Here is a 15,698-nt window from a genome sequence, read left to right on the forward strand (position 1 = left end):
GTCCAGACATCTGTATCTTCCAAAGTTCCCCAAGTTGCTACCATGTACAGCCAAGGTCAAGAAGCACTGGTCTAGTCAAACTTTTGTTCCTGTTAGATTAACATCAGTTATGAAATTTTGACTTTCCTGAGAGATCCAGAATAAGGCTTCTCTATTTAAAATTTTTGTAGCAGCACTTTTGCATGATAGATTTTAACACGTCTCTTTGAGACTTTTTTATTTTTGAGGGTAATAGAGAAAATGTAAGCAAAATTGTAACTCCAAGGAGGTTGTAAAGTATATGTAGTTTCAGGAGTTCTTTCCTTGTCACATTGTAGAATATGCACAAACTCTCCTTTAAGACCCTTTCTTTTTTCTCCAATGCAATTTACTTCCACATACACATCATCGTTAATCACTCCTTAGCTGTTTCATTAACCTGATTTCCTGGGAAGCTAAAGTAAGTGTGATTGACTTATATTTTATCATTATGACCATATTATGTTCTCCCTTATCTTTCACTTCCATGGTTACCTTTTTCTCATTATGTGTTATCTTTATGTGTGAAGGTTAGGTTAACGTCATTAGAGCCCATAATTAATTTAACTTCTAAATGATTCAAACCTTCCAACTTTAGTTAGACAATCTTTGTTTCTATAAGTCACTCATCAAGATGCCATCTGTGCGGTGCTGTAGTGTCAGATCTTCTTTTGGGTAATTGTAAACATCCATCCTTTCTGAGGGTTGCCCACAGCATCAACTTTTCCAAAGTACGTAAATCTGTTTAAGTTCTATAAACACAAATGAAAGTCAAGGCTGAAATTAACAGGCCTCACATTGTGACTATTTATTATTTAACAAATGTTTGGTTGGTGAATGCCTTTAGTGAAACCTTGTCTGACCTAACTTGGGGGAGAACCTGAGATGGACTGGAGCTGGGTGTGTATATTTGACTCGTTTCCACACACATAGAAAGATTGGTGTGGCAGTGTTAAAAAGCTTAAAGCCTGGGCTCTGTTCTGTTGGGTATTGATGAGGATGACTATGGTGATGATGATTTGTCACTATGTGCTATATATGCTAGGTATTTTGTTCACAATACGCCATAATTTGTCATAACAGTAATACATTTTATCATTAACAAAATAATAGTATAGTAAAATATATTATTATGTAATAGTATATAATTTGATATAGTAATTATATTATTTTAATATATTATTATTATCCCCTATTATAGATGAGGAAGCTGAGACTCAGTGTGGTTAAGTAGCCTGCCCATGATCACTCAGCCAATAAATGGTAACATTAGGATGAAAACCATTCTGACTCCAGAAACTGTGCTATTGGCTACAAAGGCTTTTTGTTTCAGCAAATCACTTCATTTCTCTCAGCCCTTTCCTGCATTCGTAAAATAAGCGGAAATAATTGAGTGATTTCTAGCCCCAAACATTTCTATTTTATTTTCTATCTCCACAATGAGAAGAGCCAACCCTTTGGTAAAACATCATTGCAAGAAGTGGTAGATACATAACAATTTATTACCATCAGAAAAAAAAGCAGTGATATATTAAAACACAACTGTTGCACAGACATGGACTTAGTAGACAGCACTTAGGGCACTGTTAGAATAATACCTGAATAACTTTTGGTCTGCATGAGGAGCCAAGGTTTTGTTCTCTCCTTCTTGATGGGTTTTGGTTCATTGTTATCCATTCACATCCAAGAAAACTGGATATAGTTCTCCCTTGAAGTTGGAATATTCGGAAAACTTTTTAGAATTTCTAGAATTAAGTTTTAGAATTAAACACATCCCTAAAACTTCTAAAGAAGGTAATTTAGTCAAATGGCTAAGAAGGATTTTCTTAGTCCAAGATTTATCTCCTCATTTAGTGGTTAATTATACAGGATCTGGCATTATTGAGATCTAAATTTGAATCTCAACTCCACTATTTATTAGCTTTTTGACCTTGAGCAAGTTACTGATCTGTACTGAACATCATTATTCTGATTTACAGGATAGAAATAATAGGTGTACTCACTTTTTGTAAGGAATAAATGAGATAATAGATGCAAAGAACTGAGCGAAATTTTTGGTCATATTATGCTTCAGTTCATCAACACTGCTGCTGTTTATGATCATCACCATCATCATTATCATTATCATTACCATTACCATCATCATCAACACCATCATAATTTCTACCAGGTTAATGGCTCTTACAAAATGACTGTTGCCGTTTGGGCTATCCTTCTGGTGCAATAGGGAAATTTCGTCTTTAACATGGAGTATACTCAGCTACATTTTTATCAGTGGCCATTGTCTCCCATCTGTGGTTGGTTCCTATGCTAAAAACAAAACAAAACAAAAGAAATTAAAAAAAAAAATAGCACAGAGTCCAGGAAGACTGGAATTGGCATTCGAGGTCAGAGGTACAGGTCTTCAATTACCAGTGGAAAAAGTGCATTTCCCTTGCCTATAAAAGAAAACACACACCAAAATAGAAAGTTTACTAAATTTTTAAAAATGTACTATTCTCCCCCAATTAGTACACTCTCTGTCTGCTTTATATCTTCCTGCTGACAACTCAAGAAGTGACCAAGTACTACAGTGGCTTCAAGTAGATCAAGGAAAATGGGGGAAAGAGGGAGAAAAAGAAACCACGTAATCAGCAAGATAGATCTGGTCATAATTTAAAAAATTAGGATAAGCAAATAAAGTCAGGCTGGTCTGGAAGGAGAAGGGCAAGGGCATGTCCTGGAGACATTACCCAGATTTTTAGGCTCTTGATCTTTTTGAACCATAGCTTGAAACTCTGGAAGATTCAAACTGACTTTATCCTATCCTAGGAAGGGAAAGAAAGACTTGGTTAATCAACTGAAAACTGTGCAGATAAGGCAAGATAAAACTCATTAAGTATCCTGGATTCATAGCTTTTAAAAAATTATAAAAGTAATCTACCTAATTGTTAAGCTCTGCGTCATAGCGATGTGCCTATACATAGGTGAATAGGTGCTAAACCTACACACGTGTATACACATGTTCTATCTATGATTGCTCAAGGAAAGAACACACATTAATCTCTATGTGCACTCATGTAACTGTGAGAAATAGAAATGTGTTTTCTTTCCAATAAGACCTTGCCTGGCTTTATAATTAGTGTTTATAGTAAATACATTCAAAATTTATCCTTGGAATCCTCAAATATCTTGCCATTGTAGGATAATGTGAGCTTTAGGCTAATTTATTAAAGCCTCTTTTGGCTTCACAGTGATTGAATCTCTGCCCCAAGCCTTGGCCACTCATATACACACCTAGCTGCAGACCAGATCTTGACTGCAGGCTTCAAGGGGCCTGGTGACCGGCATGCATGCTCTCACTTCAAACTCAGCCCTTGTTGAATTCGTAAATTTACCTGTTAACTTCAACCCCAAACTAGAGAGCATCATATTGTAAAACTTGCTGTTTTATATTGACTACTAATATCTATTAATCAGAGTAAATTTTTAGAAACCTGAGTAAGAGCTTAATTGTTATATATAAACCAGTAGGACTTTATTCAACCCATAACTTCACCCCCTGCTGTTCTTTCTGGTCTTCGTTTGTCCTACTCCTCCTGTGTCTCTGGCTCACACTTTCTTCAGCCCATTGAGTGAACATTTTGGTTGTGGTTTTGCTTTTGCTCTCTAGTGATGGGGTCAGGCCAGGTCAAACTGATTCATAAACTGTCTCCTGAGGGATTCTGGGTGGGACAGAAATATGAAGAATTAAGTAGGGTGGAGAAAATGAGCAGAATGTTAACATTCCATACTCATCACACACGCACACACACCCACACACACACACACACACAGAGAGAGAGAGAGAGAGAGAGAGAGAGAGGGACAGAGACAGAGACAGAGACAGAGAGAGGAGTGTGGCTGAGCAGATCTTCTGATCATCAGGCATAGCTAGTAATTTCTGCTGCTTGTTGATCGTAGTCATGTGCCATTCATTGAACTGCATGCTTTAAATATACTACCTCACATAATCTACTTATGACCCTGTGGAGAATGTATGACTATCCCTATTTTCCAGCGAGGAAAACTGAGAATAATGGAGTTTACGTGATTTTTTTTAAAGTTAGAGATTTATTAAGCACCAAGGCTAGAGCTCTAACATCTCCTGATTCCAGAGCACCTGCTTTCAGCCACTCTGCCACATGTTCTTCCTGATGAGAATCTCCCAGTGCAGCCACTAAAGGCCTGCTGAAGCCACCGTGACTTCCAATTCTCCCTTTTCAGTCAGGGCAAGGAAAATGGTAATCAGCTCTTTTTCTTCCAGCCCACATCAAGGAATGTAATGTCAGGAGTATGGCCAATGCAGGATCCACCTGTGTGTATTCCAGGTCCTTAGGTATACCACACCTTTTTAGAGGTTCTGATAACACTTTAGCAGACTAGGGTCTTATCATTGCTGTGGCTTCCAGATAAGGGACCATGCAAATAACATTGCTTTCTCAAGGAGCAACAGTGATCTGCAGTGGTTACTTCCCAAGTGAGGGTGTGAGTGTGTGTATATACCTGTGAGCACTTTTGATCATGCCTGTCTGTGAGTCATACTGATCAGGAACAGAAATATAACAATACCTGGAGGAATTCTTGTGCTAAAAACTTTGTGAAGATGACAAAGGAGTTCTTACAAATGAGATCACCTGTCCCCTGAAGTTGAGTGTATACAGTGTATTGCTCTTTTCTGCCAGAATTTTGTTCCAGTGGACTTCCCTCAGGCTCTTCCCCTGCCCTGACCCTCCCCAACAATAGGTAGAAAAGAGAGGGAGGGAAGGAGAGGTAGAGGGAATATGCATATTTCCTCCATTTCTCCATTTACACTTTTGGCTAAGACTTTTTAAAATCTCTGGGTTCTCACCTGCACTGTTCCCTCTGCCTGGCATATCCTCCTCCGCTTCTCTACCTGGTGAACCCACTCAAAGTCTTCCTTTGCTGATATTCTTCATGCCTGCAGGCAGTGTTGGTGCCTCTCTCAGGTCAGTATTCCAACCCTATTATAATATTTATATTTGTTTTTACAACTGCAAGACCTAATATAATAAATAGGCATATCCTTGGTGCTCAATAAGTATTTGTTGAATGAATGTGTAAATGGACAAGTAATTGAACGGTGAAAGAAAGAGGTTCCTATTAAATGTTGTTTTTAGTTTGGGGTGTAACCTGGGCATATTTGGTAGAAAAACCTGTTGGCTGCATGGAGAATGGAAGAAACTCATGAAAAGAGATGAAGTGGGAGTTGTTGAACTTGAAGTGAGCGAGACTAGGAAAGGAGATGTAGATGATTAAGACATCAGCAATGGAAAATGGAGAAGGGGCCCCAAACTTGGGTTTAGGTGTTCAAACCTAGGGACCAGGCATGATTGTACCTGCCAATCTGGAGACATAAGAATTAGCAGAAGAAAGTCCAAAGATAAAAGTGAGGGGTGGGACATGGAAGTAAAATAGTCTACACACTTTTACGAGTTAGCAGGTGGCTCATTTTTTTCAGAGAGGCTCTATTTTACATGTGAGGAGAGCTTTGTAAGGGGCTTTTTTTTTTTCTTTGTCAGAGAAGAAGGCCAAATCCAGTATGTCTTGTTGGATGGTCCTGCTGATACTATTTCTCATCTTGTAGAAAGGGCTAGAATAGGACATCAGGAGATCTGGTATTAGAGAGTGCATGATAACTATGACGGGCTGCAGACTTACCGTGTCTGAAGTCCACTTACTCCATATTTAGGAAATTGGTTTGGGAAACCAGGCCCGCAATTTGTTAGAGGAAAACTGGCATGGGCTTTGGAAGTGCTGATGGTTCTGTTTGGGGCTAAGTAGAGAACCGTGTCTTTTAAATTGGTCTAGATCACTATTTCTCAATCTTTAATATGCATAGGAATTATTTGGGGGTCTTTTAAAAATGCACATTCTTGTTGAGTCAGTCTGAAGTGGATCCTGAGATTTATTTCTAACAAGCTCCCTGGTGATTCTAATATTGCTACTTTAGGTACCACACTGTGTGTAGTAAGAGGTTTAACCGTATTCTGAGTGAAAAGGCTTTCTAACTTCAGTTCAAAAACTGACCATGTATCAGACAAAACGCAACAAATTAATGCTTTAGTTTTCTAATTCATATAATGGAAATCATGCAATTGCCTCTTTCCCTTATATCTTCTTTTTAGGGATATTCTAAATGATAGGATTTGGGGATCCTCAGCACAAACTCACTAAATGAGGAGAGGTAATTTATCTGTAGCTCCATTGGTGGAAACATGAGTGCTTCCATATTATAATACAGGCATTGGCATGAGACTCATCATAGTGCACATCTCTGCTGTGCCATCAACCAGTTAGAGAACCCCAGGCAAGTTATTTTATGTTTCTAAATCCTACCTCATCTATAAAATCAACATCTATACATTCATTGAACCAATATTTATTGACAGCTATTATGTACCAGGCATTGTGCTGTGCACTGGGAATATCATAGCAAATAATGCTTTGCCCTCACCAAGCTCTTTTCCATGGTGGGAGCTGATGATAAGCAAGTAAAACCAATATACAAAATAATTCAGGGTATGCATCCTATGAAAGAAAAAAAGATGCTTTGATTAAAAAAGAAAAAGTTAGAGGGGCAAAATAAGGATGGTCTGGGGTGGTAAGAATTATGCTTAGATAGGAAGAAAGAGAAGGAGCCAGTCAGGAGAAGATTAAAAAAAAGAAAAGCATCACGACTCGAGAGAATGGCATCAACTCTTGTGGCTGGAAATGTCATGGGTTGTGCTTGGGATTCTAAGTCCAGTGTCGGTGAAGTGCATTAAGGAAGGTGAATGTGGCATTGAATAAGGTTGGCAAAATTGGGGCCAGAACACACAGGACCTTGTAGACTGAAGAAAGAACTTTGGATTTCATTTTTCCTCCTAACAGAAGCAATGGAAATGTTCTACACAGGGAAATTTATTTTTTTGAAAGTTCCCTCTGACTGGTGTTCGCTGACTGGCTGGGAAGGGATCCAGAGGAGAAGTAGAGTGTTCAGTTAGGAAGTGAGAGATGGTGGCTTGTGTTAATGTTTGTGGTAATGCTGAAGTGTAGAGACAATTTTCAGAAATACCTGGGAGATGGAGCAGGACTTGTTGACAGGTTAGAAGAAAGCAGATGGAGTGAGCAAAAAGGTAAGATTGAGAGGAAGAATAGAATCAGTGATGGCTTCTAAGTTCCAAGTTTGAGCAACAGGGCAGCCGATGGTATCATTTACTGAGCTGGGGATGGTTGAGGAGGCTAATATGTGGAGTGATGGAATCAAGAATCTAAACAATAGTAGTCCCTATCACACAAAGTGTGTTTGAGGACAAAATAGTATAGATGTATATTTTTCTATACAATAGTTAGCACTTAAGTGCTCTACATGTTGTTGTTTTTCTGTTGTTGTTATTATTCTTAAGGGAGTACCCACTGGAGACACCAGGTGCCCTTGATCGGCAAAGACATGATAATTCTCTGGGACTCAACAAATCATTCTTTTATTTTCTCCAATGGAAAATAAATGTTGCTCTTGAAAACCTTACAGTGGTGATAGAAGGATGGGGTAGACTATGTGTGCCTCAAGTGACATCAATCAAACTTTCAGCCAACTTTTGATTACAAGATCTTTATTTCTGGCAATGATGTAAGAAGCAGAAAGAGCACAGCTGGGTTTTCAGCACTAGGAGGATACCATAAGTTCTCGAAATTGGAAAAAGCACCTTCTAACTTGGAAATTGTGCTGATTTGTCTAGAGAAGTTAGAGGGAAAATAAATACAAACCTTCCCCCAACCCCAACTCCTCATGATACCATTTACAGAGTAAGGAAGAAATCACAGAGCAAGAACTCTCAACTAACAACCCTAGCCAAAAGGCTGGATGCTTAGCAAAGACCAAATGGAACAGTCACAGGGCTGTGAGATGGATGATCTTCCTCTCTGGTTTCTACACCTTATTAGCATGAGAAAGTAGCGTGAATTTTAGTAGTTTGCCAACCTGGCTGCACATAAAAACTTCTGACAAGTTTAAAGATACGGAGTCCTGGGCCACTCTCAGGAGGTTTAATGCACTAAGCCTAGCAATCTAGATTTTTTAAAGTGGCTTCTACATAATTCTGATGGGATTGGTCTACACATGTAAGTTGGAAATCATTGATCTCATGATCAGAATGTTATATTATGAATTGAGAACTTTGAAATCTATGAATTGCTGTGTGCGGGTAAATCACTTCATGGTTACTAATGTGATTTCCTGTCTACAAATGAGATGTTTTGGCTGATAGCGAGTAGAATGTTTTACATGGAGGGTGCTTGGCATGGGCTATCAGAGATGTTTTGGAATCTCTGTCCTGGTAAGGGCCTGTTTATCTAGTATCCAATGCTATCATTCTTTCAAATGCAATCTATTCACTTCATGACTTCAAGGAGTCGTTTGGTTCCTGATGCATAAGCCATACACAAAGGATCATTGTGAATAAACCAGTTTTTTCATTCATGATTTTAAAGGTGTCAAAGGTCACTCCTCAACATCACCAAACTAGAAGCAATGTAGAGGCACTGGAAATCAGTCCATCCATTGCTGTGTCTCAGTCAGTTTGAGCTGCTGCAACAGAACACCATAGATGGGTGGCTTAAACAACATGCATTTGTTTCTCACAGGTCCGGAACTTGAGAAGTCCAAGGTGCTGGCAGATCCCTTATCTGGCGAGGGTACCTTCCTAGCTTGCAGATGATTGTCTTTTTTTTTTTTTTTTTTTTGAGACAGAGTCTCACTCTGTCTACCAGGCTGGAGTGCAGTGGTGCGATCTCGGCTCACTGCAATCTCCGCCTCCCAGGTTCAAGCAATTCTTCTGCCTCAGCCTACCAAATAGCTGGGAGTGCAGGCGCTTGCCACCTCGCCTGGCTAATTTTTGTAATTTTAGTAGAGATGGGGTTTCACCATGTTGGTCAGGCTGACCTCGAACTCCTGACTTCGTGATCTGCCCACCTCGGCCTCCCAAAGTGCTGGGATTACAGGCATGAGCCACCGCACCCGGCCAGATGATTATCTTTTTTCTGTGTCCTTACATGGGAGAGCACAGAGAGGGCAAGCTGTTACATGTCTTCTCATGAGGGCATTGGGAAGGCTCCACCCTCGTGACTTAATTACTTTCCAAAGACCCTACCCCCTAAAATACCATCACATTGGGAGTTAGCATTTCACCATATGAGTTTGCGAGGGCCACAAACATTTAGTCCATAGCGCTAAGTAACAAAAACATGAGCAGGATGGGTGGCAAGATTTAGGCTTCAGTCTTCTTCAAGGGCCCTGTGGGGAAACCAAATTTCTTGGGACTAGGAAGAATCCAGAACACTCTGAATTCCTGGCAAAATCCAACCAGCTCATAGCACTGCAGTGCCAAATTTCATACCATGAAATCTCAAGGCTTGCACCATAAGCTGAGATCCACGACATGAACATCAGGCAAAATGAGACAGCCCTCACTATTGGGCCCCGAGATACTTAACCTATCAAATGCTTTGCTAGAAGACTGAGGGTGGAGATGTTGGTTGTCTGATATAGAGAGATGTGGAAGTCCTGGGAGGCCCATGGAGAGATGGCAGTGCAAAGCTGTCTTCTGTACAAAGGAGAAGAAACCATGAGGAAAAAGAATTGAGGCTCAGAGGGGCAAAGGAACTCCTGCAGAAAGAAAACAGAATTTCCTATGGAATTGGGACTCTGTCTGCCAACCTTTCCCTGCAGTGCCTCTTCTCCGGTCGGGGTCCGGTGTAGCTGTGCTATTCTCTTGCTGCAGTCTAGCCATCCTCCTCCCTGTGTTGATGGTGGTTTGTAGCGCAGGGCCTGTTGCATGGTCTGGGTGCCACGATGGAAGGCTACATTCTTCTTCCCCATACAAGTTTGATCTGTCTACTCTCACCCCTGAGGTTATTAAACTGGCAAGGAAATATATGAAATCGGCATTCTTGAATGGCTCCTTAACTCTGGGCAAGGAAAGGGAAGACTATTTCCATGGTTGAAGTATTCCAACCAGTTCAGAGAAAAATACCACATGAAGTCAAAATATGATCGTCCTGGCCAAGCAAGGGTTTTCCTTTATAACCATGCTGACATGCAAGGTTTTTATAGCCATGCCTCTCCCCTGCTGTCAGTGGTATTGCCTGCTTTCTCCAGCTGGGGGATGTCAGTTCAGCAGAGGTAGGAGAAGGATTTCATCTGTGGGAGGTGGTAGAAAGAAGAGAGTCCCTGGGAGGATATAAACTCTGCAGTGTGAAGGAGGAGTAAAATATCCATTCTAGGAGAGGGACAAAAAGGAGCCTCGTTAGAGTAAAAAAGAGCTGCAAACCCTTAATTGAAAATAGATTTGGAGAGGCATTTTTAAATGTCATCTTTCTGGAGGGAAAGAAGCAATTTACTAAGCAGTACATTTCATTTGTATAAAGTTTAAAACCAGGCAAAACTCCTCTATGCTGATGAAAATCAGAAGTGTGTGGTGTTGCAGAATACTGTATGCCGTGAGGGTGGGGGGATTTTAACTGGGAAGGAATGCAAGGGGGAATTCTTAGGGGCTAGACATGTTCTGCATCTTGATCTAACTGGTGATTGGTTACCCAGCTGTATTCACAGGTAAAACTCCCTCAAGCCACACACTAAGATTTGCATATTTTTCTATGTGTAATTCATTACTCAATACAAAAATTTAAAGTTAAACTTCTTTTTTGCCCACTTATGGATGTGGCATTGGGACACAGGGCTTCTGAGTGCTCAGCCGAGGATGAGGATGTGTTAGTAAAACTGTGGAGCATGCCAGAAACAGTTAGAGCCTGATGTGGCAGGAGGACCGGGGACTTCGGCTGTGAGCAAACCTGGGTCTGCATCCTGCCTGCAGGGTTTGCTGTGTGTTTTGAGTAAGCTTTACTTTTCTCTCAGGTTCAGTTTTCTTAAGTGTGGATAGTAACCTTTACCTTTAAATGTTGTTTGATCCAAATACCATATGTTCTCACTTGTAAGTGGGAGGGGAGCATTGAGTATACATGGACACAAAGAAGGGAACACCAGACAGTGGGGCCCACTTGAAAGTGGAGGGGAAGAAGAGGGTGAAGATGGAAAAACTACCTACAGGGTACTAGGCTTATTTCCTGGGTGATGAAATAATCTGCACACCAAACCACTGTGACACACAATTTACTCATGTAACAAACTTGCACATGTACTCCTGAACCTGAAAGTCGGAAAGAACTACGATGCAAAAAAATTCCAGTCATAAAAATCAGATTTTTTTTTTTTTTTTTTGAGACAGTCTCACTCTATCACCTGGGCTGGAGTGCAGTGGCAAGATCATAGCTCACTGCAGCCTCAACTTTCTAGGCTCAAGCCATCCTCCCACCTCAGCCTCCCCAGCAGCTGGGACTACAGGTGCGTGCCACTGTGCCTGGCTAATTTTTGTATTTTTTGCAGATATGAGGGTTTTGCCATGTTGCCCAGGCTAGTCTCAAACTCCTGACCTCAAGAAACCTGTCTGCTTCAGCTTCCCAAAGTGCTGGGATTATAGGAGAGAGCCACCATGCCCTGCCAAAAATCAGATTTCTATTGCAAAATGTTCTTGAGAATAAAGATATGAATCTAAATAATTATTTAATAATAAAACACTCAACTTATTTCTAAGTATGTATTATTTACATGTGTTTAACTATTAAAATATTTTATTATTAAAATTATTTGAAGTTGAATGAATTCTGTGATGTGAGATCTTTGACAAATTACTTAACATCGTTCAGTGTGTTTCTATGAAGTGGGGATTAAAAAGATGATTTCATAGGCTGGGCACATTGGCTCACGCCTCTAATCTCAACACTTTGGGAGGCTGAGGCGGGTGGATCACCTGATGTCGGGAGTTCAAGACCAGCCTGACCAACATGGAGAAAACCCATCTCTACTGAAAATACAGAACTAGCCAGGTGTGGTGGCACATGCCTGCGATCCCAGCTACTTGAGAGGCTGAGGCGGGAGAATCACTTGAACCCAGGAGGCAGAGGTTGCAGTGAGCTGAGATAGCGTCATCGCACTCCAGCCTGGGCAACAAGACTGAAACTCCATCTCATAAAAAAAAAAAAAGAAAAAGAAAAAAAAAGATGATTTCATTAGTATTATAATGATTCAACTTGGTATCATCGAATGTGCCTTGCAATGTGCCTGACATGCTGTTAGTTTCAGTTCAATGATTCAATTCAGCAGATATTTATTTAATGCTGAATATAAACCAGATATTACTTTAGTTCTTGGGAATTAAAAACAAGACCACCACATAGCCTCTGGCTTCTGGAAGCTTTCAGTCTAGTGGGAAAGACAGTCACATGTGCATTTATAAAACAATGTGATAAATGTTTTACTAGTGTAAGATTAGAGTACTGCAGAAGCCCACAGGAGGTATGGCACAATAGTCAGAAGATAATATGCAGGGGTTGGTGGGCATATTTAACCTTAAAAGGGGCATAATGAGACTAGAAAATGGTAATTTAAGGCTACTACATGTTTGGAAGAGTCAATGGCCAAAGGGTTATTTTTATTTTAGGATTACAAGCTTATCTGTAACCAGGAGTGTTTTGCATTAGAAGTGGATATGTTAAAACAGCAACATGGAAAGCACTTTCAAACTGCAGTGAGTCAAAAGGGGAATGGAATAGAATCCTCAGTAGCAAGGACCCTAATTCCATTGACTCTAGTCCACATCAAATGCTGTCACTCTGGTTGGGGACCATGTCTGGGCATGAGAAGGAGGACCAATTCTTCCAGGGCAGTATTGAGTCATGTCTACTTTGAGAAGCTGGTGAAAGGTATGCACTCTTTCCAAGGAAAAATAAACTTGTAAACAAATGAAGCAGTCATCTCGGAAGTTATTGTCCTTCTGAAAGTTAGGTTCAGAATCTCTGTTTTAAAAGAAAACTCATATTGCTGCATTTTCTCCCCTCTCTGAAGAACCAATAAATAGTAGCAACTTCATCAATTATATTGCCGTATCAACACTGTTGATCCTCAAATCACTTCCGATCAGTTCTCTGAATATGCGATAACCTTTTCTGTACCCCATCCTACCTGACATTTCATTGTACTTAGTTGTGAGTCTTTTCCAAGATGAAGATCTCAGAGAAAACCCAACTACAATTTAGATGCTGCACTATTTATCAAACCCTCTTAAGAGTAGTAGATGAAATATTTCTATATAACATTTACTACTACTTCAAATAATAAATGAACATTACTATTTTTAGTTCCATGATTTAGAAATTAGCCTCGGACAGTGGGACATATGGCTCACAAAAACCATCTGTCCCTGCCTATTTGCTAATTCTTATCCCATATTGCTGAGGATCGAGTCTTCTTTCATGACCTCCTTGAGAGATTCTGATGAGCTCTTTTGTTTTATGTTTTATCAGCAAGTTCCTGAAGATACAATGCCTGGAAGGTGGAATCTGGGAGCAAGGCAGCTGCATTCCTGTGGTGTGTGAGCCACCCCCTCCTGTGTTTGAAGGCATGTATGAATGTACCAATGGCTTCAACCTGGACAGCCAGTGTGTACTCAACTGTAACCAGGAAAGTGAAAAGGTAAGGAACATTTTTTGAACTTATTTTGGATCAGGCTGTGCTCTAATCTTGACGCCCAATCCAAGAAATTTGAGAAATGAAATTTCTAAAGAATTCCAACAGGCAGGGACTTGGGATTCTAATCGGGAGTGTTGGTATTATGCAATAGAAAATTCAGAAAATACCACATATTTGAAATGTTCTCTCCTGAGTTCAGAACTTCCTCTGAGGTAAGAAGAAGAATCCAATGGGTGCAGTACCAGGTATATCCCAAAAAGAATGCTAGGATCCTGATTTAGCAATGTGATCCCCTCTCATGGATGGCCATTGACATAAGTTGACTACAAATACTAGTATTATTATTTTTCTAGAACAGAGTCCTGAACAGAAACACAAATTCCTTGGCAAAGCTGGAAGTGCTGTTTGACTATTCCCCTCCCTAGGATTTTGGCACAAAAGGTCTCAAATGAAAAACACAGTCTTATCTTGGTTGTGTGACTAAAAGCAATTTTATTTTAGAATCTTTTCAAGCCTCACACACATACATGAGACAGGAAGTCAAGCAGACTTCCTAGGCAAAGGTCAATGTCCTTGTCTGCTCCCTGGCACCTGTTATCTTAGTTTTCGGTACTCCAAGGTAAGCACCATGGAACAGATGTGAAAAGAATATGACAGAAAATGAGACCCCTGAGAAATCAAGCACATCCATTTGCACTGATGGGTTAAGGAACCATCGAGTTGACCAGATGAAGGGAGGGCTACCTACATTTCTAAAATCTTACATTTTGGAGTTTTGAGAGTTAGTGCTACTCTCTGTGTTCTAGATAAAGTATAATTTGTGGAGCCAAGAGTTATACAAACCAGCACACATGTGGAGAAAGGGAATAGAATTTTGGTGAGACCAAAAGCAACTATGATGTGTCCATTCAAGCAGAAAGGCAAAAACACACCTTTAGGAAATATTATGAATTGGTTTCACTGGATGAAGCTCATCTTGAAAAAATCTGACATTTGCCACAAGCAGCATTTGTGTGATAGTAGGGATGAATCAGTGCAAAACAACACCATCTGGGAAACAATTCCGAAAATAGCTCTGAATTCATGAGCTTTGGTTGATAGCTGATTGTATTCCTATATATAAAGGAAAATACATTGTTAATACATTTCATTAATGGAAAAAAATTGTCATCATGATTCCTCTGCCTGGAAAAAGCAAAGAATTTTTTTGGCTTTTTTTTTTTTTTTTTGACCTGTAAAATATGTTGTTTCAATAGTGTCTTTTGGTCCAGGTTCTAGAACTGGAGAATACTACCACTTAATCAGACCACTTTTTTTCAACTCTCAATAAAGTTAACAAAACGATAATTAAGATGTTTACTTTTGATATTCTAGCTTCCCATCCTCTGCACTAAAGAGGGACTGTGGACCCAGGAGTTTAAGTTGTGTGAGAGTCTGCAAGGAGAATGCCCACCACCCCCATCAGAGCTGAATTCCGTGGAGTACAAATGTGAACAAGGATATGGGATTGGTAAGGATAGGAGTGAATCTTAAAGTCAATTTCCATGTCATTCTTTTATTGAGCACAGCTGAAATTTTTAAAATTTTATTTATTTATTTATTTTGAGATGGAGTCTTGCTCTGTCGCCCAGGCTGGAATGCAGTGGCGCAATCTCAGCTCACTGCAACCTCCGCTTCCTGGGTTCAAGCAATTCTCCTGCCTCAGCCTCCCAAGTAACTGGGACTACGTGCGCCTGCCACCACGCCTGACTAATTTTTGTGTTTTTAGTAGAGATGGGACTTCACCATGTTGGCCAGGCTGGTCTCAAACTCCTGACCTCAAGTGATCCGCCCACCTCAGCCTCCCAAAGTTCTGGGATTACAGGCATGAGCCACTGCACCCAGGCTGCCCAGCTGAATCTCGAAGCAGAGACACTGTTCTCCCTAAAGAGTGGATTGAAATTGCAAGTTGACTCTTAGCTGCTTTAGTAAAAATGAGATGTATGGCAACTTTGAGGGGCCTAGACCAGATGGATTTGTGGTATGGTTTGTAGCTCCAAGATGAAAGGTGGGACTGTGTAGCCACATAGCATGTGTC

At 40.3% G+C, this 15,698-nt stretch overlaps 1 protein-coding gene across 1 annotated transcript in view; it reads left to right on the forward strand.

Moving 5' to 3' along the window:
• The window catches only part of PAPPA2 (pappalysin 2), a 303,742-nt gene that overhangs the window by 224,390 nt on the left and 63,654 nt on the right, over positions 1 to 15,698 (forward strand). The window contains exons 18-19 of the mRNA XM_011981444.1: positions 13,456 to 13,624; positions 14,996 to 15,131. Coding sequence (XP_011836834.1) covers positions 13,456 to 13,624; positions 14,996 to 15,131 — 305 coding nt within the window. The remainder of the gene's footprint in view (positions 1 to 13,455; positions 13,625 to 14,995; positions 15,132 to 15,698) is intronic.

The sequence above is a fragment of the Mandrillus leucophaeus genome, unplaced genomic scaffold (assembly GCF_000951045.1).
Source record: "Mandrillus leucophaeus isolate KB7577 unplaced genomic scaffold, Mleu.le_1.0 Scaffold226, whole genome shotgun sequence".
Lineage (NCBI taxonomy): Eukaryota > Metazoa > Chordata > Mammalia > Primates > Cercopithecidae > Mandrillus > Mandrillus leucophaeus.